Consider the following 26,398-nt stretch of genomic DNA (forward strand, 5'->3'; position numbering starts at 1 on the left):
TATGGGGTATCAGCTTCCTCCTCCTTTTTCTCCTCCTCCTCCTCTTCTTCCTCTCCTCCTTTTTCTTCCGCCTGATCCTCTCTTGTCTCCTCTCTGTCCTCTCTCTTTTCTCTCCTCTTCCCTCTCTCTCTCTTCCTCCCTCCCTCTCTCCTCCCCTGACTCCTGTCTCCCAGACACCCCTAAGGTGCCAACTTTTTCACCCTGAGTTCACCCAGGCCCAACACCCATGGCTGGAGCCCCTGGAACCTTGAGCAGCCATGGGTCTTTCCTCTTCTGAGGTGGGCGGTGAGTGGCAGGTTCGTGGGCACGGTCACGGAAGGCCTGTGGGCTGGCACCCAGGGGCCTGTGGAGCCAGCACGGGCTTTGTGCCCCGTGGGCAGAGAGGGGTTGGAGAGCTCAGCACCCCCTGTGTGGAGAAATGCCCTCTCCGACTCTCCCTGCCCAGGGAGGCCGTGGCTGAGACCCTCCAGAAGGGAATTCCTGCGGTGCCCATACCCACTGTGTATCGCTGGGAGAGGCTGTGCCTTCTCTGGTCTGGCCTCATTTTGTGTTGCTTTTCCACCTGTTATAGGACTTGGGGCCTGGGCTCCGTCCCTGAACTCTTTAACCCAAGGCTGGTGCTCTACCACTTGAGCCATGGCTCCACTTCTGGTTTTCTGGTGGTTCATTGGAGATCAGAGTTTCACAGACTTTTCTCTCTGGGCCGTCTCTGAACTGCGATCCTCAGATCTCAGCCTCCTGAGCAAAGGCCATAGCTCTCGGGATGGGCCTCCCGTGTTTATGGTGATGAGACCCTGGACGTGGCAGACTGTTTCCTGAAAAACCTCTCATCCAAAGCTTAAGAAGGAGGGACAGGGCCTGAAGCCCTGGCCCAGTGTGTGTTGGGGGGGGGAGCTTGACACCACGGCCTGCAGAGCCTCTGTGGTGATGGTTTTGGGGACACAGGAAGCCCAGATTCCCAAGATATGCTGGAAATCTCATATAGCCCCGTGTCTTCTCCTGTTAAATATAAAACTTAAGTAATTCATTCTATTAACAAGCCTGGCTCTCCTTCTAAACGCGCCCCCACCCCCCCGAAATGATTCCACTAAACTAGACACACACACACACACATTCTAATTAAGCTGACAACTGCAGGGCCTGCTTGGCTTACCAGATTCACACTTGACCCCTTCCCCTGGGGCTTAGGGACCCCTGCGGCTGGGAAGTGACAAAGAATGGCAGGTGGAAGAGGAGGAGGGGGGGAGGAGGGAGAGTTAGAGGAGGGGGAGGAGGGGGAGGGAGTGGTGGAGGAAGGGGAAGGAGGGTGGGGAGGAGAGGAGGAGGGAGAGGTGGAGGGGAAGAGGTAAAAGAGGAGGAAGGGGAGAAGAAGGGGGAGGACTAGGAGGAAGAGCAAGGGGAGGGGGAGAGGGGAGGGGGAGGGGGAGGGGAGGAGGAGCAGGCCTAGAATGGACCCCCTGTGCCTTTGGGGCTGTCAGTCTTTCTTGCTGGGTGAGCCAGGGCCCAGCTCCTCGCTCCCTCCCCTGAGTGGGGTGGGATGAGGTGGGGTGGTGAGGGCCACAGCACACCAGCTGCTCCGGGTCCCCCTCCACCCCTGACCCCAGGGAAGGACTGGGGTGTGTCCCAAGTGGTAGAGCCCCTGCCTAGGAAGAAGGAAGGAGGGAGGGAAGGAAGGGAGGGAAGGGAAGGAGGGGAGGGAGGGAGGGCAGGAAGGCTGGCTGGCAGGCAGGCTTCTTGTCTTCCGTCTTTGCTCCACCTTGGTCCAGAGCCTTTCCATGGGTTCAGGGGACCCAGGGACCCCAGGGTTGGGGAAATACTAAGACCAAACGTATCAACACAGGGGTTCACAGCAGTGGAGGTGGGGGAACAATTATATTTATTTTGTTTTTCTTTTTGTTTGTGCCGGTCCAAGGACTTGAACTCAGGCCCTGAGTGCAGCACTTCTAGATTTTTGCTGGTTCCTTGGAGATAAAAGAATCTCCAGGACTTTTCTGCCCAGGTCCTCAGATCTCAGCCTCCTGAGGAGCTGGGATCATGGGTGAGAACTCTCCTTGTGTCCTGTTTATCCCTCCATGGGCAGGCGTGGGGTGGGGGAAACACAGATATATTAAACCATTCTTTCCCTCTTTCTTTCATCTCACGTAAAATGCTGGGCATGGTGGTTCACGCCTGGAATCCCAGCTACTCAGGAGGCTGAGATCTGAGGAATCTGGGTTCAAAGCCAGCCTGGGCAGGAAAGTCCATGAGACTCTGATATCCAAGGAATCACCAAAAACCCAGAAGTAGAGCTGTGACTCAAGTGATAGAGGGCCAGCCTGGAGCTGAAGAGCTCAGGGACAGCGCCCAGGCCTGGAGTTCAAGCCCTATGACTGACGACACAATGACGACAACAACAACAACAACAAGAAATGTAAAATTTCATCACGGATGGATTACGAAAGAATGCAAACGGGTGAAAATATATTGATTCTTGAAAACAAACACAAGCCCCTCTCTCTCTCTCTCTCTCTCTCTCTCTCTCTCTCTCTCTCTCTCTCTCTCTCTCTCTCTCTCTCTCTCTCACACACACACCTCTGGCACAGAGATGTCCCCTCTGACACATAATTACAGAGCATCCTGTAGCTGTGACCCTGCAGACCGGAAGGGAACACAGGTAAGTCCTGCCAGGACAGAGTTCCTGGGCACAGAATGAAACCCTCCAGGGTCAATTGTATATAATTAGTGGGGAAGATTTTTTTTTTTTTTAATTTCTCTGTGGTGAAGAATGGGACTTTTTTCCTTCCTTTGCTTTAGGAGGGTAAGAAACTGGTTTAGACCAGTCTGGGGGAGGTTTTCTTGGCTGCAATCACTAGAATTTTCTCTGGAACCTTACAACAGCTCTGCCCTGTTATCAGGATGGAAAGTCTATGTCCCTTTCCTTTGTGCCAGCGTATCCCTTCTTCCTACCACACGATGGCGGAGTCTCAGATGGGTGGAAGACCCAGAGCCTGAGCGCTGTGATTTTTCCACCTCTGTCTGTCCTCTCCGCCTTCTGCGGGTTTATTTAGAAGCATGTTCTCTGTGGTCGTGGTTATCTCATGTAGGGAATATACAAAGAAACACTGAATTCTAAAGTGTAAAGGTACCAGTGGGCACAAGCCTGGCACCCCAACTACTCAGGAGGCCAAGATCTGAGGATTGAGATTGGAGGACAGCCTGGACAGGAAAGTCCATGAGACTCTTCTTGCCAATAAACCACAACACACACACACACACACACACACGAAAAAAGATTGAGTTTTGTGATGTGTGGATTACAGATCAATTCATCAAAGGGAGAGAGCACTGTCATTGCTCTTTCAAACTAAGATTCTTTTGTTCGGTCCTGGGGCTTGAACCACAGCACCATGTCTGGCTTTGTGTGTGTGTGTGCTTTTTTGTATGTGGCACTGAGGAATTGAACCCAGGGAGCTTTTTTCTATGTACGTGGTGCCGAGGAATCGAACCCGGGTCTTCGTGCATGCTAGGCAAGCACTCTATCTCTAGGCCATGCTCCTGGCCTTGTCTCTGACTGAGGTTTGGCTCAGGATGGGACAGGAAGGGGACAGGTCAGTCGCTTCTTCTCTGGGAAGGGAGCTCCCAGGATGCCTAGCGGCATGGTGCTTTAACCACAAATGTTTCCGTATCCCTTGCTTCTGGCATCCCCTAGGGCTTTCGGAAAGAGTCGTAGCAATTTCCCCTTGGCGCTTAATTTTAAAAGTCAGTGGTTCAGAGGGTTTGTTGGGAGTGGAGTCAGATGCTCCTCAGCTACTTGGGGGACAGGAAGAGGGGAGTCCCCCAGATGAGGTGCCGGTGGCCTTTAACTGGGATCTTTGTTGCCAGAGGGAAGGGAGGATTGGAGTCCCAAAGTGAGGCAGGAATGGAAGAATCCATGAAACTGTCAACTGTCCTTCTCCAGTGAACCCCCAAAGTGCTGGAAGTGGAGGTGTAGCACAAGAGCTTAGCGTAGACCTGGGACAGCGCCCAGGTCTAGAGTTCAAGGCCCAGGACTGGGAGAAAGAAAGAAACAAAGGAAGGGAGGGAGGGAGGGAGAAAGGGAGGAAGGAAGGAAGGGGGGAGGGAGAGAGGAAGGAAGAAAGGAAGGGAGAGGGAGGAAGGGAGGAAAGAAGGAAGGGAGAGAGGGAGGAAGAGAGGGAGGAAGGAAGGAAGGGGGGAGGGAGAGAGGAAGGAAGAAAGGAAGGGGGAGGGAGGAAGGGAGGAAAGAAGGAAGGGAGAGAGGGAGGAAGGAAGGAAGGGTCAGTGAGCGGCACAGAGATGTCTTTTCCTTGTTGATACTGAGGTTTGAACTCAGGGCCCCATGCTTGCCAGGCAGGCACTCTGCTGCTTAAGCTATCTGTGCCTCTAGCCCTCCTTTGTTTTAGGTTACTTTTCTCCTGTTTTCTTGCTTTCTGACCACAGCAGTCTGTGGTACTGAGGAATGGAACCCAGGGCTTCATGCATGCTAGGCAAGCACTCTACCACGAGGCCACATTCCTAGCCTCAGGTTATTTTTTTTTGGGGGGGGGGAAATAGGGCCTTAGATTTTGTTGGTTTTTATTCATCATCTATCGAACAACTATCAACTGTCAATCATCTATTTATTGAATCCATCCATTTTATCTACCTATCACCTATCCTATTAGCTATTTACTGTATCTACCTATCACCTATTAGTCATCTATTATATCTATTTACCTATCAACCTATTTGTCTATCCATCCTATCATCCATCCATCCATCCATCCATCCATCCACCCAACTATCCATCCATCCATGTATGTATGTATGTATGTATGTATGTATGTATGTATGTATGTATGTATCTATCTATCTATCTATCTATCTATCTATCTATCTATCTATCTATCTATCTAGGTGTCTTATCGATCAATCGATCGTCTGGGGATGTTTTGAACTCTGATCCTCAGATCTCTGCCTCCTGAGTAGCTGGGATTACAGGACTGGGCTCCAGTGTGTGAAGTAAGAGCAGACGATTTATAGAAAGAACAGAGGAGAATGGATTCTTCTCTCCTTGTCTCTCCCCCCCCCCCCCCCCCCCCCCGCTTACCTCACGCAGGCGCAGAAAATGGGCTAAGTGATTTTTGGCTTCTACTCCTCTTTTCTCACATTTCGGTTCCTTCCTAGCACTTAATCCTCTTGCGTTAGCCCAGTGGTCATCTGTAAGACAGGAAACCTCTCGTCAGTGCCCTGGCAGAAGGCTTTTAAGAGATCACCAGGGCTTCAGGGTGTGTGTGGGGGGGTGGAGAGCTTTGTTTTAGCTGCCAGGTGAGTGGAGGAGGATTCAAATTCCACAGCGACTTCATACTATTGTTACGTCTAAAATCTAGGCTCATCTTTCCTGTAGCACTTAAATGTGGGGTTAGTCACAGGCTGGGTGATGGGAGGTGAGGCATGTGACTTCCTCTGTGTTTGAAGTTGTTTCCACGCCTGGCATAGGTGACATTCTTTCTGCTTGACCCCATTGAGTGAGATAAGGGCTCTCTGGTTCACAGTGCCAGGGAAAAGCAAGCCAGGGTCATTGTTGTCGGCCAGGAGACAATGTCTCAGGCCTGTCATCCCACTATGCTGGGCAGAAGCAGGGCTGTGAGTTTGAGACCCGTCTGGGTAACACAGGTCTAGGGAAGACTGGGGATGCATAGCAATACCCTGCCTCAAAAGGAAAGAAAGACCGGGCTGGGGGAGAAATAGAGACAGAGATAGACTGAGAGAGAGAGACAGAGAGCAACGCTGCTTGTGGTCTTCTTGGGCCAGTGCATTCTTTGCTAATGCTTCTGCTCTGTCCCCCATGGCACTCTGAGTCTTTATTCTGCACTGACTGTATACATGTACATTGGGTATACATTGGCTGGGGCTGTGTTGCCAGGTGTTGTCTTAGCAACTCGATGAAGTCCTAAGCTTCTGGAAGGCATGGTGTTTGCGTGCCCCTGGTATCTAGTGAAGAGGGAGGAAGGAAAGGAGAAAGGTCAGGCAGGAAGGAAGTGGGGAAGGAAGAGGAGGCAGGAGTGGATGAGGTAAGGAGGAATATCAGTAAATATTTATAGCATGACTGCTGGCCCTTCCTGCTTCTCACTGAGGTAGATACTATTATTAATTTTTTTTTTCCAGAACTTACAGCCCAGGGCCAACAAGCCCCAGAGAATAAAGTGGAGAGCTGGCCTTTGACCTATTAGAAAACAGGAGGAAAACAATCAGGGAAGCAAGAGGCCCACTATTTTTTCCTTCTGTAAGTGCTAACCCTGATCTAGTATAGTGTGGTCTCTGCTTAATTCCTAAACACCTTTAGGAAAGATCTTTCTTGCCTCTTTGGGTAAAGTGTTCCAGGTTTTACTGTCCACGTGATAAAGATATATACATAGGTAGTCAGATGCCGGCGGCTCACGCCTTATCATCCCAGCTACTCAGGAGGCTGAGATCTGAAGATCAGGGTTCTGAGCCAGCCCGGGGCAGAAAAGCCTGCGAAACTTATCTCTAGTGAAACACACACACACACACACACACACACACGAAAAACTTATCTCTAGTGAAACACACACACATACACACACAGGAAGCTGGAAGTGAGGCTGTGGCTTAAGAGGGAGAGCAGTAGCATGGCTGGGAGGTGGCGGGGCCTTTAAGAGGCGGGCCAAGTGGAAGGAAGTGAGGTCTTCAGGGGCGGGCCTTTGGAGAGGACTTCAGCTCCTTACTCCCTCTCTGCTTCCTGGCTGCCATGTGAGAGGAGTGTGGACCCACTGAGAGGTGAGGAGCTTCTGTAGGCCACTGTGGCTGAATGAGCGGGGCTCTACTGCCTCTGGATCTGGAAGCTCAGGGAAATCTTTCCTCCTCTTATTTAAGATCATCTTGGTTGGGGCTGGAAGCGTGGCCTAGCATGCAGGAAGCCCTGGGTTCGATTCCTCAGCACCACGCACAGAGAAAAAGCCAGAAGTGGTGCTGTGGCTCAAGTGGTAGAGTGCTAGCCTTGAGCAAAAAAAAAAAAGCCCGTCCCCCCCCAAAAGAAAAGAGAGAGAAAAGAAAATCCTATTTGTTGTCAACTTCATTAGTGCTGTATCAGCATGGAACGTATGACTTTTCATTCTTTCTTGTCTGGCTGGTTGGGCATGGATATTTTAGTTCACCTGAGTCCTGTAGGCCAGATGCTTTGTGTGAGCAGCCATCAGGTGAAAGCTGCAGTCTGTATGAAGAACTCCATAAAACAGCCCTGGGCTTGTAAAAGAGTTACTTAGCATCCATCAGGCTTCCTTTAATGATACTTTGCTCTTATATCCCCATACCTGCTGGCTGTAGGAAGGAGAAAAAATTAAAACCAACACTGAAATACGACCTGGCGCCCATGTAGACTCAATTTATGGCAGGGTTGCCACAAGGGACGTGGTTTTCCCAGCCCATGAATTGTTATTAATAGAGCAGGGGATGCCACAGTGAGAAGATGAGACAGAAGAAAAGAATGCAAAGCCTTTTTGGGACTCTGAACCTTCCACAACCTTAGAGTAGATTAAAAAAAATAAAAAAAAAAACAAACTAAAAAACAAAAACAAGGTTTCAACGGAGGAGAATTAAAAAAAAGATCAGAAAAAAAAAAACCCAAGGTTTCGAAGGAGGAGGATTAAAAAAAAAAAAAGACCAGAAAAAAAACAAGGTTTTGAAGGAGGATTAAAAAAAGAAAGACCAGACCCACTCAGTTCCTATATGAGTATTTCTACAAGAATTTTTTTCACAAGAAGAAGAAATCTGTGAGTGTTTTTAAAGTAAATTGGCATTAAAAATTAGGAGGGGGCCAGGAGTTTGGCCTCGTGGTAAAGTGTTGTGTAGTATGCACAAAGACCCAGGTTCGATTCTTCGGAACCACATACACAGAAAAAAGCCAAAAGTGGTGCTATGGCTCAAGTGGTAGAGCTCTAGTCTTGAGAAAACCCAAGGACAGTGCTCAGGCCCTGAGCTCAAGCCCAGGACTGGCAAAAAAAAAAAAAATTAGAAGGAAGACTTTATATGTATGCTAACAAGGGCTGGAAGCTGATACTCAACTCCAGCCTTTGGGGAAGAGTCAGAGGTTTTCACACACACAAAAATATCCACTGTAAAGTCCCCTGTAGCAAGTGTCGGCCTGCGATAGATAGGAAGTTTTAACTTGTTAACATTTATTGATGATGAAAGTGCCAGAGAGATAGTGGGTGGGTTTTCAGTGTAACTCTATCGGGTAGGGACTGACGATGAGATTTCAACACACGTACATAAGGATTTGATTTGTGGGTGAGCTGGAGGGTTTTCCGGGCATCTTTCTGCTGGACAGGATTCCAGCATGGCTTGAGTTCCTGGACGGCGAACTGGTCCTGCTGCCAGCACGACTCAGTGCTTGGAGGTCAGCGTGAGGGTTGACGAGACACGGAATATCTGAGGCAGCATGCTACTCAGCTGGTAAAACATTTCCTCGGAGATGCTCTGCAAGGGAGGAAAAGGCCAATCGCTGTTCCATTTAAAAAAAAATGTGAGCCGCGCCTGTCATCCTAACTACTCAGGAGGCTGAGACCTGAGGATCAAAGTTCAAAGCCAACCTGGGCATTTAAAGACTGGGAGACTTTTATATCCAATTAACCACAGGGGTAGGGCGGTAGCCTTGAGCTGAAGAGCTCACACGGATAGCGCCCAGGCCCAGAGTTCAAGCCTCACAAGTGACAAAACAAAACAAAAAAAAAAATGTTAGAGCATGAGCGGGGGGGGGGGGGGGGGGGGGAAGGGGAGGGGGGTGGTTCACACCCATCATTTTAGCTACTCAGGAGCCTGAGATCTGAGGACTGGTTCAAAGCCAGCCAAAGCAGGTTCACCTCTAATGAACAATTCAGAAAACTGGAAGTGGAGCTGTGGCTCACATAGTAGAGTGCCATCCTTGAGTGAAAGAGCTCAGGGATAATACCCAGGCCTTGACTTCAAGCCCCAGGACTGGGACTTCTTTTATGGCTCTGTTCTCTCAGAACTTACCCTCAGTCTATTAAATAGGACTGAATACCAGAAAGCAATAGCTTTCCATCACTAGCACTTAACAGCACTCATTTTCCTAAGCTGTGGAGAAAGCAAAATATTCTTCTGCTAAGTCCCTTCTTTATGAATACTTGTGTCGTGTGTGTGTGTCACACCTGGGTCTTGAACTCAGGTCTGTGGGTGATGACTCTTAACTTTTACACTCATGACTGTGACTTCTGACTTTTTTTTAGGCTGCTGATCAGAGATAAGAGTCTCCTGGACATTCTTGCCTGATTTGGCTTTGAACCACGAGCCTCTCTCGAGTTGCTGGGATGACAGGTTTGTGCCATCAGATCCAGGCAGGAATGTGTCTTCATCTCAAATGGGATTGTGGAAGCAAGAGGGGGAGGCACACTGGGCCTGAGGGTTCTGCCACCCAAACATTTCTTCCTGTAAAACAGGACATGCTCTGATCTATGCAACCCACGTACCTGTGGTACCAGAAACTGCACTGTTCTGGAAATTCCTCCATCCCAGGAAGCCATCTCCATCATGAAACCTGAGACAGGAGAGTATGTGTAGCCATGTCACAAGGTAGCCTTTGGCCCTGGGACTCATTGGCAGAGCTCAGACTTCACTGCACAACTTCGTTTTGCATTCTCCCACGCCACCTGCCTAGAGATCAGGTAAACACCGACAGTCCTGCACTGGCTGCGCCGGGGAGGGGTCACACAGTGCGCTCGCTCTGGCCCCATCCACCGTGACTACAGTGAGTTATGAAACATTAAACTCTGTAGCTCCACTTGTTTCTTTCTTAAGAAAAGACAAGAGAGAGCAAGCTAGAAATACACACACACACATTTAAGAAAGAAAGAAAGAAAAGATCAATTATAAAGTCTGTTCTGAGATGAGGCGATTTCGTATTCTGTTGTTCTGCTTTGCCTCGGTGGGGGAAGATGAGTGAAGGGCACACTTACCCTTTACACACTTGAACACCAGCTCTGCCCTCCTCAGGCACCATGGTATGGTCATTTCCTGCAGACACAGACCAAGCCGCACCTTAAGACAGAACTCGGTGCAAATGAAAACCCAGCCCAGCCTCTCCTCTAAGGCTGAGGATCCACCCTGCAGAGCGTCAGAGAGGTACATGCATGCTCATTCCCGCTTCCTTTCTCCTTTCCTTTCTTCCTCCTCCTCTTCTTTTTTTTCCCCTGGTCCTGGGGGCTTGAACTCAGGGCCTGGTCGCTGTCCCTGAGCCTCTTTGTGCTCAAGGCTGGCACTCTATCACTTCTGGCTCTTCCTGAGTAGTTTGTTGGAGAGAAGAGTCTCACAGGCTTTCCTGCCCAGGCTCGACTGGAACTGCGATCTTCAGATCTCAGTGTCCACAGTAGCTGGGATGACAGGTATGGGTCACTGGTGCTGGCTCTCTTCCCTCATTTCTAGGCACACAATCTCTAGCTGCTTAAAGAGACTCAGGGGACACAAAGCAAACAGGCTAGTACTTGTGACTTCAAATTGAACATATCCTCAGAACCTTCTAGAGAAATAAGTTGAGCAATTACAGGTAATGTACACCCCTCACCCCACTTATCCAGGATTCCTGACTCTTGCATTACATGTTTAATGGAAGCAAAAAGAAGCCATGAATGAGAACCACACCAAAAGGACGGAGCACAGAACTGGCACAGAAAGACGCCCAGTACTGGAGTTTTGAGACAGAGTTTGACTTGCCTCCTTTTTATTCACATTAGGAAAACTAGCTGGCTGGGTGCAGTGGCTCACCTGTTACCCTAGCTACTCAGGAGGCTGAGATCTGAGGATCCCAGTTGATAGCCAGCCCGACCACTGAAGTCTCTGAGACTCTTATCTGCAATGAACCATCAGAAAACTGGAAGTGATGCTGTGGCTCAAGCGGTAGGAGGGTAGCCTTGAGCTGAAGAGCTCAGGAATAGCGCCCAGGTCCTGACTTCATGTCCCATGACTGACCAAAAAAAAAAAATCAGCTGGGAGTAGGGGAAGGAGGTAGCTGGGAGCGTAGCCTAGTGGTAGAGTGCTTGTCTAGCATGCATGAAGTTCGATTCCTTGGTACCGAATAGAAAAAGCCGGAAGTGGCGTTGTGGTGCAAGTGGCAGAGTGTGAGCCTTGGGCAAAAATTGTTCAAGGACAGTGCCCAGGCCGAGCTCAAGCCCCAGGACTGGTAAATAAATAAATAAATAAATAAATAAATAAATAAATAAATAAATAAAAATCAGTTGGGGGAGCCAGTGGTCTATAATTCTAGCTACTCAGGAGGCTGAGATCTGAGGATCGTAGTTCAAAGCCATCCGGGGCAGGACGGTCTCTGTGAGACTCTTATAGACTGGAAGTGGTGCTGTGGCTCAAAGTAGTAGAGCACTAGCCTTGAGCAAAAGAGCTCAGGGACAGTGCCCAGGCCCCAAGATGGAGCCCTACAGGTGACAAAAAACAATGAGCAAAACACAAACCACAGGCTGGTAAAACCACTCTGGAAAGCTCCTTGTCCTTATCAGCCAAAGACACGTCCATAAACACAGGGACGTAAGGGCATTCCCGGCAAACAAGCCAACAGGTATGCATAAGAATCTTCACGGCGCCCCACATGACCCAAACCTAGAAACGACCCAAGCGTCCACACACGAGGACAATGGCTGTGGTCCAGCAATAGATAAGGAGCCAAGGCTGCAAGCACGAAAGAGAGTGCAGGTGAGTCACTCGGACTCCAGCTGCGGGGAAGCTGCACCCTCCTCTATGGCTTCTGGTCTGGTGGAACTGGGGGTTTGAACTCAGGGCTTTGGGTTTAGGGAGCTGAGCCCTGACTCCAGCGCTTTCGTGTACTTGTTATTTTGGGATTTCCTGAGTTACAAGCATGCACAGCTAGGGACACTCTAGCTCAATGGACATTATATATATATATATATATATATATATCTCGGCGGTGTCATCTGAGTTGAAGAAGAAACTTCCTGACCCCAAATGAGAATCTCACCCAGGGAGGATCCTGGTGCGATACGCTTTCGTGAATTAAATTGGACACTTCCGAAGCAGACTTAATTTTCTGCAGCTGGCTGTCCCGATTTAAGCCCGGGAGCTGGTGTGACTCTGTGGTTGGTGCTGGGGGCGGGAGGAGGGGGGGGGGCCTGCTGGTTGTATCAGATGCCTGCGAGGACATCTGAACTGAGTGACTTTTGGAAACACTGGGTTTGAGGTTGTTTGCCACCTACAGGGAACCATTTTTGTCAACTGGTTAACCAGGGCTCAGCTGGTTTGTTTGGACAGTTCCTTGTGGCAGGAAGTCCCTCCCCAGGGCCCAGGCAGTGACGGCATCGTGGCCATCCAGAGTCACAGAGGAGCAGGGCAGAGACCTGCCGGTCCACACAGAGGGCCAGGAGCGAGGGGAGGTGGGGAGGGGGACGGGAGAATGAGGGTCTGCCATGGCCTCCACAGAAAGCTGCTGGAATCCCCCCCTCCGCCCCAACCCCGAGGAAGTGGAGAATCAAGTGGCCTTGAGTGAAAGAGATGAGTGAAATTGCAAGGCCCTGAGTTCAAATACTGGCACAATTGGAAACAAAAAATAGAAGGAACTCTCCTCACCAAGAAGATGGACCGAATTTGGTTTGTAGAGAAAAAATGGTTGCAAACCATACTGTCTTTGAGGAAACGGAATGTGTGTGTGTGTGTGTGTGTGTGTGTGTGTGTGTGTGTGTGTGTGTGTAATGGTACTAGGACTTGAACTCAGGGTCTGGGTACTGTCCCTTAACTTTTTCGCTCAAGGCTGGCACTCTACTACTTGAGCCACATCTGGACTTCAAGCTTGTATTGCTGGTGAATTGGGGATCATAAGAGTCTCATGAACTTTTCTGCCTGGGTCTGGCTTTGAACCTCCACCTTCAGATCTCAGCCTCTTGAGTAGGCTGGGGTGACAGGCATGAGTGGCGGGCAGCTGGCTATGAAAAGACACTTTCTAAAACTAGACACAGCAGGAAATGAAGGGACAGGATGAAAGGGAAGGGCTCTAACCAGCACTGACCTGTGGCCTGAGACCCTTTCCACTCCCTGCCCAGGGGCGCTTTGATCATTATCCTGAGCCAGGCAGAGCTGCGGGGTAAGAATACTGCTTAAGACAGAAATGGAGGAGGAGGAGGAGAAGGAGGAAGAAGGGAGGAGGAGGAGGACGGGGAGGAGGGAGGGTCACAGTTCATCTACAAAGACAGTCCTGGTTCTGGAACAGCCCTTTCCTGGGTCAGTGCTACCCTTCTCTGATGTAAGTGCTGCGTGAACATCCACCCTCCGCGTGCCCACGCGTGCGTGCCCCCGCTCACCTCGGCCATGTCGTGCACCAGCAGCAGAGGGAGGCTGATGGTGGTCACGTCGTGGGTGCAGCACACCTTGAGGATGTTCCGGAGGCCCACGACGGCGGGGTCCCTCGCCGTGATGTTCCCCGACCTGACGCTGTCCTCCACGCACAGGTGGAAGGCCACGTGGATCTCCGAGAGGTTGGAGTGCCGGGTGATGTAGAACTCGCCTGGGTGGCACATAGCGCAGATACAGGCACATGGCTACGTTCTGTGTATGCGACACACACACACACACACACACACACACACACACACACACACACACACACTCACGCACAATCTCCAAACCTCACACCTCCATGTGCTTAGGCATGGTTGAACTAAACAAACTATACACCGGACGACCTCGGGGGGTGGGAGGGGCTTCTCTACGCTCCCTTCCTCCTGACCACTGCCACCTTTCCCTCCCCAGCTCTGCTGCGCTGCGTTCGCTCAGCTTTTCCGGCACCCGGCGAGACCCAGCACAGGGAAGCAGACCTTTCCCCACTTGTTCCCTGCACTTCTCAGCTCGCAAACTCTGCTGCGTGCTTTGGTTACTGGAGAGGCTGCTGTTTATGGTCCCTAGCTATAAGGTATTGTGATTCTCGCTTTTGCCAGTCCTGGGCCTTGAACTCAGGGCCTGAGCACTGTCCCTGGGCTTCCTCAAGGCTGGAGCTCTACCACTTGAGCCTCAGCACCACTATCGGCTTTTTTTCTACGTATGTGGTACTGAGGAATCGAACCCGGGTCTTCGTGCAGGCTAGGCAAGCACTCTACCATTCGTCCCTTGGCCTATGGAAGTTCAGAGGCCCCAGGATGTCTCGCTGACAAACACTGCACTGTTCCTTTTCTAATTCGGACTTAACATGTTTCCAATTTGGACACAACTATGATACTAATTCATAGAATTCTTCTGAAAAAAACAAAACAAAACAAAACAAAAAAGAGTCAGGAAGGAAATAAACACCGTGATAAAGAGTTAGGCTGAAAAGAAATAAAACAGGAATCACAAGTGCCTCCAGCAGAGTAAGGATGGACGTATTTTAGGAAAGCCACAAGATCTAGGCAATTTAAATTACAGATCTAGGGAAAGGAATGCGACGTATCTTGCACGGGAGGTAATTTGAGATGGAGAGGGGAGAATGGTTTCCTCTCCCACGGAGCAGAGGAAGTCACGGCCGACGCTAAGTCACTGCCCACGAAGGCGGGGGACCTGAGGAAATCTGGACGGATACCACATTATGACGGTGCTGGCCGGCCACGGTGAGGAAGAGGCCTCAGAGGAGAAGGGGGAACCACCAGGAGGCGCTGTTTCAGAGACTGCAAAGCTCAACCCTCTGTGCAGGGGTGGCGGGGCGTGGACAATCCACGAGTCAATCACAAAGCTGACCAAGAGACTGAGTTTTACACAGCACCTCCCAAGAACAGCAAGGCAAGAAAAGGAAGTGGAGGCCGGGCTCTGGTGCTCATGCCTGCAATCCTAGCTACTCAGGAGGCAGAGATTGGAGAAACGTGGTTTGAAGCCAGCCAAAGCAGAAAAAATCCATGAGATTCTTTTTTTTTTCCCCCCTAATTAATCAGCAAAGAGCCAGAAGTGGAGGGGTGGCTCAAGTGGTAGAGGGCAAAAGCTAAGGGACACTGATCCTAGGCTCTGTGTGTGTGCATACATACACACACGCACGTACACACATACCACAAAAGAAGAGGAAAGCAGAAAATGGGAGGAAATGGACATAAGATTCTAAACGAAATGACCCACGCTGCTTATATGTCCATATACCAGTGCCTGTATTTCAGACTGCAAATTATGTCTTGGTTCATTTCTTTAAAAATCTAAGCAAGAGCATGTCAGAGGATATTTGAAATAGCAGACAGCAGTAAAACTCATGCGATTGCTTCAGGAGTCTGGGGGACAATAGATGGCGACACAGAAGGTGGCTACGACGGAAATACTGGAAAGTGATGCATAAATGCACGCCGAAAGATTTGCCTTTCAAATTGCCGTGTTGATGTGTGCCACCAAAAGACAGTTGTAATTTAAGACAAAAATAATACTCACCAGGTAGAATATTTAAATAGTTTCTCTCCGCATTCTTACATTTATCTTCACCTCCTCCATTTTGATTTCCAGAATCTGTTCAAAGACAGCGCCCCAAGAACAAAAGGCGACAAGACATTAGACAAATTAAGTGTGTGTGTGTGTGTGTGTGTGTGAACTGTGGGGCTTGAACATGGGGCCTGGGCACTGTCCCTGAGCTTCTTTTGCTCAAAGCTAGCGCTCTACCACTTGAGCTACAGCACCAATTCTGGCTTTCTCTGTGGATGTGGTACTGAAGAATGGAACCCAGGCCTTCATGCATGCTAGGTGAGTGCTTTACCAACTAGGCCACACTCCCAGAGCCCCTCCTTTTTTATTTTTAAAATTTTTGGGGTGGCGTTCCATTGAGAACTGCCAACACTAAGCACCTCCTCTCCTGCTGAGTTCTAGCCCAGGTTGATCTTCCATTTTCCCTATGAGAAACCAGAGGTTCAGGTAGGTGGAGATCTTGAACCCTCACCCCCCACGCCATCTTTCCCCTGGGGGTTCGGGGCATGAAGTGAACTGCACAGAACATAATACCATTCACTTGTGGTGCGGCCTCTTTATTTTTAGAATCTTTGTCAGCGCCCTGGCTAGATCTTGTTCGGGACTGTAAATAAATGGCAGAGAGCCACTTTAGATTCAGCACATTCTTGAAGCTGACATTTTGTTTTTTTAACTCAGACATGATTCATTTCAGTCAGATAGGAGAGACTATTTCAAACGAAATCTACTGTTCAGACAGAGAGTCGTTTCTGGTTTGAGGGAGGCGCTTTCTTAGAATAAATGTGGTAAAACGAGAACGTGTGCATACATTTATGAAAACTGAGGAAGGCTACACATCAATAATTCTGTATAAAATGCAATGGGACTGACAGGCCCATTCTACTGGAAGAGGACATGCCTGTGCCGAAGTAGCTGGCTTGTTAGTGAGATGACCAATGGTGGACTTTTTTCCCCTGGCCTGGAGCCTGGAATGGCTGGAATTACACATATGGGCCATCACATCTGGCAGATCCAACCTCTGTCAAACATACTTCAGAACATTAGAAAAAACAAAATTCCCAATACAGAACCTTACGATTTCTACCGACATATATAGGTGCCAGTACAGGAACCAACTCAGTGTCAGAGTCTCCCAGGCTTGTGCTCTCTATCACTCGAGGCACGCCTCCAGGCCAACATTTTAGTGGCTAACTGCACTTGCCCTGCACACTATGCTTGCCCAGGGTGGCTCTGAATTGTCATCCTCAGATCTCGGCCTCCAGAAAAGCTGGGATGGAAGATGTGAGCTCCCAGCTTGGCTTTGGGTTACCTTTGATGCTCTGACTGCTACGCCCTCTGTACCCCCCCCAAAAAAAAGTGTCAACTTTAAAAGACACAGGACACAGGACTTGCTGCTGAGTAGTTAGCTACTTCAACTACAGTTCCTGAGAGTCCAGAATGGCTTTCACCAAGGCCTGAACTTGCCGTCTAAGAGTTCAAGCTCTGGAGGATCTTCAACTGACCCTTGGCCTCTGGGCGGAGGGCAGGGCAGGGCGGGAGGGGGCTGGGGACAGGAGGATGGCAGGGGACTGACCCCGAGGCTCCCGGGACTGGCTGCGGCGCTGGGTCCTCGCGTAGAGCGCCACCTGCTGGACCACCTCCAGCTGCTCCTCGATCCGTGGGAAATGGAAGTCCGTGCACTCCTGGCAGACGGTGGCAAAATCTAGGGTGCAGAACAACCATGCATGCGTGACTACGAGTGCGCCACAGGCACAGCCTAAGGGGGATGGGAAGGGAACGCTCTCCAGGCTGATTTCCAGTGGTGGCTTTGGAAACCCTGCTGAGAAGGGGGTCCTGGTCCACGCGACACCCCATGTTCTCCAGAGAGGAGACTCGCCCTGCTTCTCTACAGAGAGGAGAGACACAGAAAGAGACAGGGACAGAGACCGCTGAGGAGAGAGAGAGAGAGAGAAAGAGAAACAGGGAGGAGAGGAGGGACAGAGAAGAAATAGCAAGAGAAACAGCAAAGGAAGTGGGGGGGTGGAGATACAGAGAAAGAGACAGGGACAGAGACAGCAAAGGAGAGAGGGAGAGTGAAAGAAACAGAGAGAGGAGGAGAGAGTCAGGAGAGAATGAAGAGAAACATACACAGGTAGAGAGAGGGTGTGTGTGTGTCAATGAGTGAATTCACATTCACTCAGCCAGGATCTGTTTGTAAACTGAAAAATGCCTTCTCCGTGGTTGATGAGCCTTTGTTCTCATGGACGGACCCTGCCCCATATAATGGGCCTTGATGTCATCACGGGCTCACCGCAGCCCACTCACCTCGCTTGATCCCGCTGTAGGAGTTGATGCGGTTGTCCACCAGTAACACCAGGCCACAGAGCGCCGTGGAGTAGAGCGACAGGGCCGTCTGCAGCCGGTGCAGCTTCACGCCGCTGCGGTGGTTTCTCTTGTGCTTGCAGAAGTCCAGCACATCCGCCCGAAGCAGTCTCAGGTTGTGCATGGTCTTCAGCTGGGCGCCTGGGGGGACGGGGGAGATGGAGGTCCCCAGGAGGATGCTTAAAGCCACACAGAAATCCAGGGCAGTGGACACACATCTCTGGGGCATACGACACTGTAAGAACTATTCCGGTTTCCCCATCCATGAGGACTTCTTGGAGCAAGATCTCATTGACAGTTAAAAACAAAGCCTGGCATCCCAGCTACTCAGGAGGCCGAGAGCTGAGGATCGGGGTTCAAAGCCAGCCTGGGCAGGAAAGTCTGTGACACCCTCAGCTCCAGTGAACCATCAGAAAACTGGACGTGGTGCTGTGGCTCAAAGTGGTAGAGCGCCAGCCTTGAGCTGAAGAGCTCAAGGACAGCGCTCAGGCCAGGCCCTGAGTTCAAGCCCCATGACTGGCAATCAATCAATCAATCCGTCAACAAAACAGAAGGGTGCCTGTGTCTCTTGCTTGTCGTCCTTGCTACTCAGGAGGCTGAGTTGTGAGGATTGTGCTCTGAAGCCAGTCTGGGCAAAAAGTCCACGAGACTCACCTCCAATTAACCAGAAAAAGAGAGACAGGGGGCGGGGGAGAGGGAGAAGTAGAGGTGGGGCTGAAATGGGACAGCACCAGACTAGAGTAGAAAAAGCTATCCCAGAGCGTGAGGCATTTCATTCAAGCCCCATTATGGGCACACACACACACATGCACACACATACACATACAAAATATAACAGAGGCGCTTTACCCACATGCTAAGGATTTTTTCTTTCTTTTATGGTGTAATACAAGGTTTAGGGGCTGGGAGTTTGGCCTAGTGGTAGCGTGCTGGCCTAGCATGCACGAAGCCCTGGGTTCGATTCCTCAGTACACATACACAGAAAAAGCTGGAAGTGGCCCTGTGGCTCAAGTGGCAGAGTGCTAGCCTTGAGCAAAAAGTGTCCAAGGACAGTGCCCAGGCCATGAGTTTAAGCCCCAGGACTAGAAAGAAAAAAAGAAGGTTTAGAAGTTGCAGTAACATCTTCTCAGGAGCTTGGCACACTTACCTAAGTGAATGGTGAAGCTTTCCTCCAGCTTTCTCTGCTCTTCATAAAGCCTCCCCATGGCTTCCACAGGCTCTCCAGACTGGCTTGGCTGCACTTTCATTTCCTCGCTGAAATCAGTAACATCATTCATGGGGTTTTTGTTTTTATGGCACATTTGTCATCATGTTTCTTTAAAGAATGGCTGGAAGCAGTGCTTCTTTAACTCTTTATTCCATGGTGACACGAAGCAGTAGTAAGTCCTGTCACCTTCCACAAAGTTCCATAGCCCCTGCTGTTGGCACGTCAGCTCAGTGGGTGGCATCAATGCGCCATTGATAACTGTGCAGATGGCCCAGAGGCTTAAGGAAATGATCTTGGATGGGTGGTAGAGTGCTTGCCTAGCATGCACGAAGCCCTGGGTTCCGTTCCTCAGTATCACATACATAGAAAACAGCCAGAAAGAGAGCTGTGGCTCAAGTGGTAGAGTGATAGCCTTGAGCAAAAGAAGCTCAGGGACAGTGCCCAGGCCCTGAGTTCAAGCGCCAGGACTGGCAAAAAAGAGGGGGAAAAAAAAAAGAAAGGAATTCATTTGCAGATTGGTATTTAAGTACATGCAGCAAAAAGATTTCTAGGGCTCAAGTTCTAATTCTATTTTAAACTAAGCAGTCAGGAATCCCCTAGGTCATAGCCTGTTCACAGATGTGCTAAAAGAAGCACAGAATTGGCTTAGATTTGCATTACAACTTAAACATATAGAAACTCAGCTGCTTTTACTGACAATGGGTCTGAATGTAAAGGGAAGGAGGGGGGAGGAAAGAGGGAAAGGGGAAGGGGAGGAGGGAGGGAAGAAAGTAGAGCTGGAGAAAGGAAGGGATAGAGGGAGAGAGGGAGGGAGACAAGATTGATAGGAAGGAAAATAATAAGGAAGGAAGGAGGGAGGAAAGAAAGGAGGGAAGGCAGGAAGGCAGGAAGGCGAGGCCAGTACCTGAGGAAACTGTAGTTAGGGTTCTTCAGGTCTTGGTGAAGTTTGATCACCCACTCCTGATACTCTTGTTTCTGGATGGCTGTTGACTGTTTCAGTTCATTGGACCATTTATTCTCTAAGTCCTACAGGTGAGAGTGTGCCAGTGGTGAATTTTTTTGTTTTGTATATATATAAGTGAGCAAAAAAAATGTAAATGCACATGTTAAAAGTTGCTGTTATGACTTACCTGCTGGGACTCAAAATGCTGAGCAGCCAGCGAATTGACATCTTGATCTGTGAGAGATTTTCCCAATTCCTGCATCACTCTCTCCATCTCCACACCTTGTCTGAAACATCAATTAGCTGGTCAGAGACTGCCCCAAGATGAGCCAATCAGAGAGTGCCTTGTATGAGCCAATCAGAGAGTGCCTCGGATGAGCCAATCAGAGAGTGGCTCGAGATGAGCCAATCAGAGAGTGCCTCGAGATGAGCCAATCAGAGAATGCCCCAAGATGAGCCAATCAGAGAGTGCCCCAAGATGAGCCAATCAGAGAGTGCCTTGGATGAGCCAATCAGAGTGCCTCGGATGAGCCAATCAGAGCGTGCCTCAGTCTTCTGAGGCATGGGACAGTCTGCAGAGAACCCAGTTTGCTGTGCATGCAGGGTGTGCAGCTGCCTTTTCTCAATGCATCTTTTAAGTAAGTATCCTCATTCTGAATGTTGGATTCCCTTCAAATAGAAATGTAGGCCAAAAAAAAAAAAAGTGTGCTCTAGGGCCAGGAGCATGGCCTAGTGGGAGAGTGAAGCCCTGGGTTTGATTCCTCGGTACCACATACACAGCAAAAACCAGAAGTGGTGCTGTGGCTCAAGGGGTAGAGCGCTAACCTTGAGAAAGTTCAAGGATAGGGCCTACGCCCTGAGTTCAAGCCCCAGGACTGACAAAAACCCCCAAAAAACACCACCAAAGCCAGCACAGTACACTCTATTCCAGGAACAGAACTTGAGGGGACTATTCCTAGCTAAATCTACATAATTGCTCATACAGGCATACAAACTAAATTTTCTATATTATCCTTTAAGTAATCAAGTTTTTCTGTTCCTATGTGACCAGGTGAGACAGTGTTCCATCCGTGTAAATCCAGTAAGCATGTGTAATTATGGTCATGTACATGCAAATACAGCAGTGACTGTAATCACCATATGCATGTGTAATTACAGTAGTACAAGAAGGTAAAGTACCTCTCTCGTAATTTTTTCAGTTCCACGTCTCGTTCCCCAATCAGTTCTGAGATGCTGACAAAGTAGTTGTGTTCCAGGTTCAGGAGGGTTTCCGAGGCGGGAGAGTGGATGAGGTCATGGTAGACGTCGGCAAAGTCTTCATCCCAGCTGGGCTCTTCGGGCCTGGCATGCTCCAGTGTGGTCTAGGGGAAGGACAATAGATGTTTGTGAACAGGGTGGATGGCTGACATTTAAGACGGGGGGGGGGGGGGGGGGGGAAAGAGGGTGGATGAGGTCCCATAAGGACAGAAAGACCCCTGCGTTTATAGTAGCCAGGACTGCCCGAGTAGGAACATGGAGGAGATATAAACTAAGTTGTCATTGTTGGTCACCTGTGGGCAGGCACGAGGCACTAATACAGACCAAGGGAAAGAAGTATCCACGATAGCAATAATAAAAATAGTAATAGTAATAATAATAATAATAATAATAATAGTATATAGCTGGGGGTGAGAACACAGTGCTGTAATGCCAGCACTCAGTTGGCTCTCCATGTCCTACATGGAATAGAATTATACTATACATTAGCCTGGCACCAGTGGCTCAAGCCTGTAATCCCAGTTACTCAGGAGGCTGAGATCTGAGGACCATGGTTCAAAACCAGCTTGGGCAAGAAAGCCTGTGAGACTTATGTCCACTAAAAACTACCAAAAAAGTCACAAGCGGTGCTGTGGCTCAAGTGGGAGAATGCTAGACTTGAGCAAAAAGAAGCTCAGGGCCGGGAGCTGTGGCTCAGATCCCTGTAAACTTAGCTACTCAGGAAGCTGAGATCCGAGGATTGAGGTTTGACGCACAGGCAGGAAAGTCCATGAGCCTCTTATCTTCAACGAACCACCAGAAAATGGAAGAGGCACTGTGGCTCAAAGTGATAGAGCATTCATCTTGAACAGAAAAGCTCAGGGACAGCGCCCAGGCCCTGGGTTCAAATCCCAAGACTAGTACAGAAAAAGAAAGAAAAAAAATTATACTATGAATGATTCACTGATTATTGATTGATTGGAGATTCCAACTTCATTGAGTGTTCTGTGATTGGAAGTAGGAAGCCTAGAGAGCGGGTTCAGCCTCGTTTCTATGATCCATCTCCAAGGTATTGCATCAAAGAGGCTCCTGTCTAAAATTTGAGTCTTTACATATCCTGGAGCTGAAGGAAAGGACTGAACAGCAGGCTTCTGTTCTTCTGTGGCAATGTTAAATGTGCACCTGGGCCCGGAATATCTTTGGACTGGAAGGTCTGTCCTATTTTCTTACCTCGGCATAAGCTTTGGCCCAGGTACTGGCCAGCTGGTGGAGGTCGACCTCCCCTGACTTCACAGCCTCCAGGGAAGCCTCAGCCTCTGCATCATAGTCCCGCAGAGACTCTTCCTCTATGAACTGCCTCAGAGCTGCCTCCAGGTCTGTGCACAGGACACATGCCACCATTAGCAAACATAGGGAAACGCTGACTGGCTAAGCAAACATTCTTTTTTTTTTTTTCTTCCCAGTCCTGGACCTTGAACTCAGGGCCTTTGCACTATTCTTGAGCTTTCTCAAGGCTAGAGCTCTACCACTTGAGCCACAGCACCACTTCAAGCTTTTTCTATGGATGTGGTACTGAGGAATTGAACCCGGGTCTTTGTGCATGCTAGGCCAGCACTCTACCACTAGGCCACACTCCCAGCCCTAAGCAAACCCTCTTAATGGAATCTTCAATCGAAGTTAAATCTGCCTAAGAGATTAATTTTCCTTTGACACTGCTTATTGCTTGGAGAAAAGTTAAAATGTGAGGCTGTGTACTATTGTCCTAGCTATTCAGGAGGCTGAGATCTGAGGATCTCGGCTGGAATCCTGAGCAGAAAATCTGTGAGACTCTTATCTCCAATAAGTGACTAGAAAGAGCTGGAAGTGGTGCTGTGCCTCACGTGGTAGAGCGCTAGCCTTGAGCAAAAGGAAGCTCAGAGACAACATCCAGGCCTTGAGCTTAAGCCCAGGACAGGCAAAACAAAACAAAAACGAAAACTTAGCACAGACCACTCTGGGGATTAAGTTAGTCAGGCAAAGTTTCTCAGAGGTAACTAGTCCTTCTGACTGACCATACCTCAGAACAGAAGGTCACATTATTACAAGCAGCAGTGGCTTAGAAATCACACCAACTCCACTCAGAGTTTAAGTGTTCTCCCCTAGTCTCTGAAAGGCATTTTTCATTATATAATCTAACTTTGATACTAAATTAATTAGTTATTAACTTTATAAATGACTACAAGGGTTACAGGAAAAGCAGTCAATCCAGAAAGGATCGAGGAATTGTTCTGATTCTTTTTTTTAACTTTGCTTATGTGGCACTGAGGAATTGAACCCAGGGCCTTATGCATGCTAGGCAAGCATGCTACCACTAAGCCACATTCCCAATTCCCCTTTTGATTCTTGAAGCAGTTGAACAACCTGAATTTTATGTTGGTACCTTTACATTCTCAAACATGGAAGCTGTTTCTGTGTGTGTGCGCGTGTGTGTGTGTGCGCGCGCGCGCGCAAATGCGCTGGAATTGGGGCTTGAAATGAAAGGCCCTGGGTATTCTTTAGCTTTTTCACTCAGAGCTGTCACTCTATCAATTGAGTTACAGTTCTACTTCTGGGCTTTTGTTGGTTAATTGAAGGTTAAAGAGTCTCATGGACTTTTCTGTCTGGGGCTGTCTTTGAACATTGATCCTCGGATCTCAGTCTCCTGAGTGGCTGGGGTGAGAGGCCTGAGCTGCCAGAGGCTGCAGGAAAAGTGAGAGGTGGGGGTGGCGGAGGTGGCGAGCTCACATCCATCCTTACCCTGCTCTATGAAGCAAGGCAGGTCATGTAGTAGCATCAGGCGTCCATGCAGGTGACTGGCATTCTCCTGGAGGGGAAATGTGAGGGGCACCCTCAGTTCTAAGCTCTCGCTTCCCACTTTGAATTTATACACAAATTCCCTCTCTTTGTTGCAGAATCTCTCTCGGGTGTTCTTCATGTTTGACACGATCTCTGTAGCTCTAAGAACAACAACAAACGCAACCGCAAGACAGTTAGTACGAAGTCTATTGAAAGAAGGAAAGAAAGAAAGAAAGAGAGACAAACCAACAAACCATAGCCTGGCTCTGGTGGGTTATGCCACCTACTTAGGCGGATGAGATCTGAGGACTGCAGTCTGAAGCCAGCATGGGCATGAAAGATTTCTGAGACTTGTATCTCCAATTAAGCACAGAAAAAGTGGTGCTGTGGCTCACGGACAGTGACCAGGCCCCGAGTTCAAGCTCTAGGACTGCAAAAGAAAACACACACACACACACACACACACACACACACAGAATGCTTTAGTATTTTTAGTATTGCTATACCATTCTAAAAGAAATCCCATCACTTTGAAATTCTGTTTGTGACTTCAAATCTATGCTAGCCTTTTCCAAATGTCTAACCCTAGTGTTTTTGTTTTGATTAAAATGCAGTGGGTTTTCTTCTTCATTAGAAAAAAAAAATCGACACATTAGTTCTCCTAAACGTCATCTAAAGAAACAAGCTTGCTCCTAAAGTACTTTGTGTTCCTAGGTGCTGTGTTCAGTACTAGGGAAGAGACAAGAGGTCAGCCAAGAAGATTCATAGAAAGAGGTACACAGCAGGGTGGAAACCAATCTCCCAAAGCACCTGGGGAGAATAAAGTGAATGAAGAGGGGAGACCAGAGATGGATTTACTGGAGATAGTGGAGATTTCAAGAGGTGGTTGTGAGAGCAGGTGGGGAGAGGAAAAAGGGTTATAGAGATCTCCAAGTAGGAAGGAGGTATACAGAAAAACAGAAGGTAAGGCATGCTCACCAGGCAAAAGGATGTGTGTGTGTGTATGTGTGACCTTGACACAGGTTCTCTCTATATAGTTTAAGCTGGCCCAGAATTCATGAGCCTCTGTGGTGGTTCTGGGATTACAGACATGCATGGCCACATCTGACCATAGTGGAGAAAAAAAAAAAGCTGAAGAGAGTAGGAATCAATATTATGGAAAGATTTCTCATTGGCCTCTAAATGGACCCCAATTCTAGAGGCTTTCCCACCATACATGTCACCATTCGGGATGTGTGTGTGTGTGTGTGTGTGTGCACATGTGGGTCAGTCCTGGGGCTTGAGCTCAGGGCCTGGATACTGTCCTTGAGCTTTCTCAGGGGTTAGAGCTCTAAAACTTGAGAGCCACAGCGTCACTTGCAGCTTTTGGCTGGCTAATCAGAGGTAAGAGTCTGGGGGGGGGGGCTTTCTTGAGAATCACCCATCCTCAGATCTCAGCCTCCTCAGTAACTAGGATGACAGGCCCGAGCCACCCGCACCTGGCATGGGATATATATATATATATTATAATGTTATATAATATATAAAAATGATATATAATATATAATATAAAATCATATATAATATAATATTACATCATACAATATATTATTCTATATTATATTATATATTACTATGCATTATATTATATAATACATTATATGGTACATTATACAATATATTATTATATTTATTATATATTATATACCACATTATATTATATATAATATCATATATCATTATAGTATATTATAACATATTATATATATTATAGCATATATGATATATACTATATATAATATAATCTATTATTATAGTATATTATAATAATATACAATATATATAATATACAACGACATATATTAATTATACACTATATGATTATATATTACATTATTATATATTACGCACAATATATTGTACTATATATATTATTATATGCATTATATATATATGATATCTATAGTGAATTGTGGGTCTCTCGGCCTTGCCTGCCCGGGCTGCCTTCGAACCTTGCTTCTCAGATGTCGGTCAGCCTCTGGAGTAGCTGGGAAGGCGGGCGTGGAGCCCCGGCGGGCGTGCAGCCCGGCAGGGCCCTGGCAGGGCCGCCGGTTGGGGGCTCCGGGCTCCTCAGGCTCCGCCGGCGCCGACCCGGGTGGAGCTGTCAAGCGGCGGCGGGAGCGAGATCAGCTGACGGACCACTTCCGGTTGCTCCGCAGGCTGCACATCCGCCGCGGCAGATTCGTGCCGCTTTGCCCCTTTTTTTTATTTGTTTGTCTTTTGAACTTGTTGGACAATTCTCGGTCCGAACGACATCTTGGCTTCTGTGGAAAGGAATGTCCTATGGGAGCGTGGTCGGTGAGCAGACATCGTGGTCGTTCCGCGGTTGTGGCGAAAGTGCGAGGCGGAAACCGCAGCGGGGAGGG

The 26,398-nt window shown here is 48.7% G+C and overlaps 1 protein-coding gene across 4 annotated transcripts; it reads right to left on the reverse strand.

Annotated features, from left to right (window-relative positions):
• Positions 1–8,152: 8,152 nt before the first annotated feature.
• On the reverse strand, positions 8,153–26,153 carry Ferry3 (FERRY endosomal RAB5 effector complex subunit 3). 4 transcript variants are annotated; one of them, XM_090325136.1, is made up of 15 exons: positions 25,985–26,153; positions 24,281–24,423; positions 23,955–24,154; positions 22,410–22,555; positions 21,123–21,304; positions 20,131–20,230; positions 19,905–20,026; positions 18,941–19,047; positions 17,737–17,934; positions 17,006–17,134; positions 15,406–15,480; positions 13,332–13,534; positions 9,972–10,029; positions 9,486–9,553; positions 8,153–8,475 (listed from the first exon to the last, which is right to left on the reverse strand). In XM_090325136.1, exons 3-15 carry the CDS (start codon positions 24,130–24,132, stop codon positions 8,383–8,385), a joined length of 1,659 nt encoding a protein of 552 aa, XP_090181262.1. In that variant the 5' UTR covers positions 24,133–24,154; positions 24,281–24,423; positions 25,985–26,153; the 3' UTR covers positions 8,153–8,382. The 4 variants fall into 4 exon arrangements, with proteins under 4 accessions (XP_090181262.1, XP_090181263.1, XP_090181264.1 ...); XM_090325137.1 differs by having other exon boundaries at positions 23,955–24,152; positions 24,248–24,423; XM_090325138.1 differs by lacking the exon at positions 24,281–24,423 and having other exon boundaries at positions 23,955–24,152.
• Positions 26,154–26,398: the final 245 nt, after the last annotated feature.

Source organism: Megascapheus bottae, chromosome 37 (genome assembly GCF_031878675.1).
Source record: "Megascapheus bottae isolate mThoBot1 chromosome 37, mThoBot2.hap1, whole genome shotgun sequence".
In the NCBI taxonomy this organism is placed as follows: domain Eukaryota; kingdom Metazoa; phylum Chordata; class Mammalia; order Rodentia; family Geomyidae; genus Megascapheus; species Megascapheus bottae.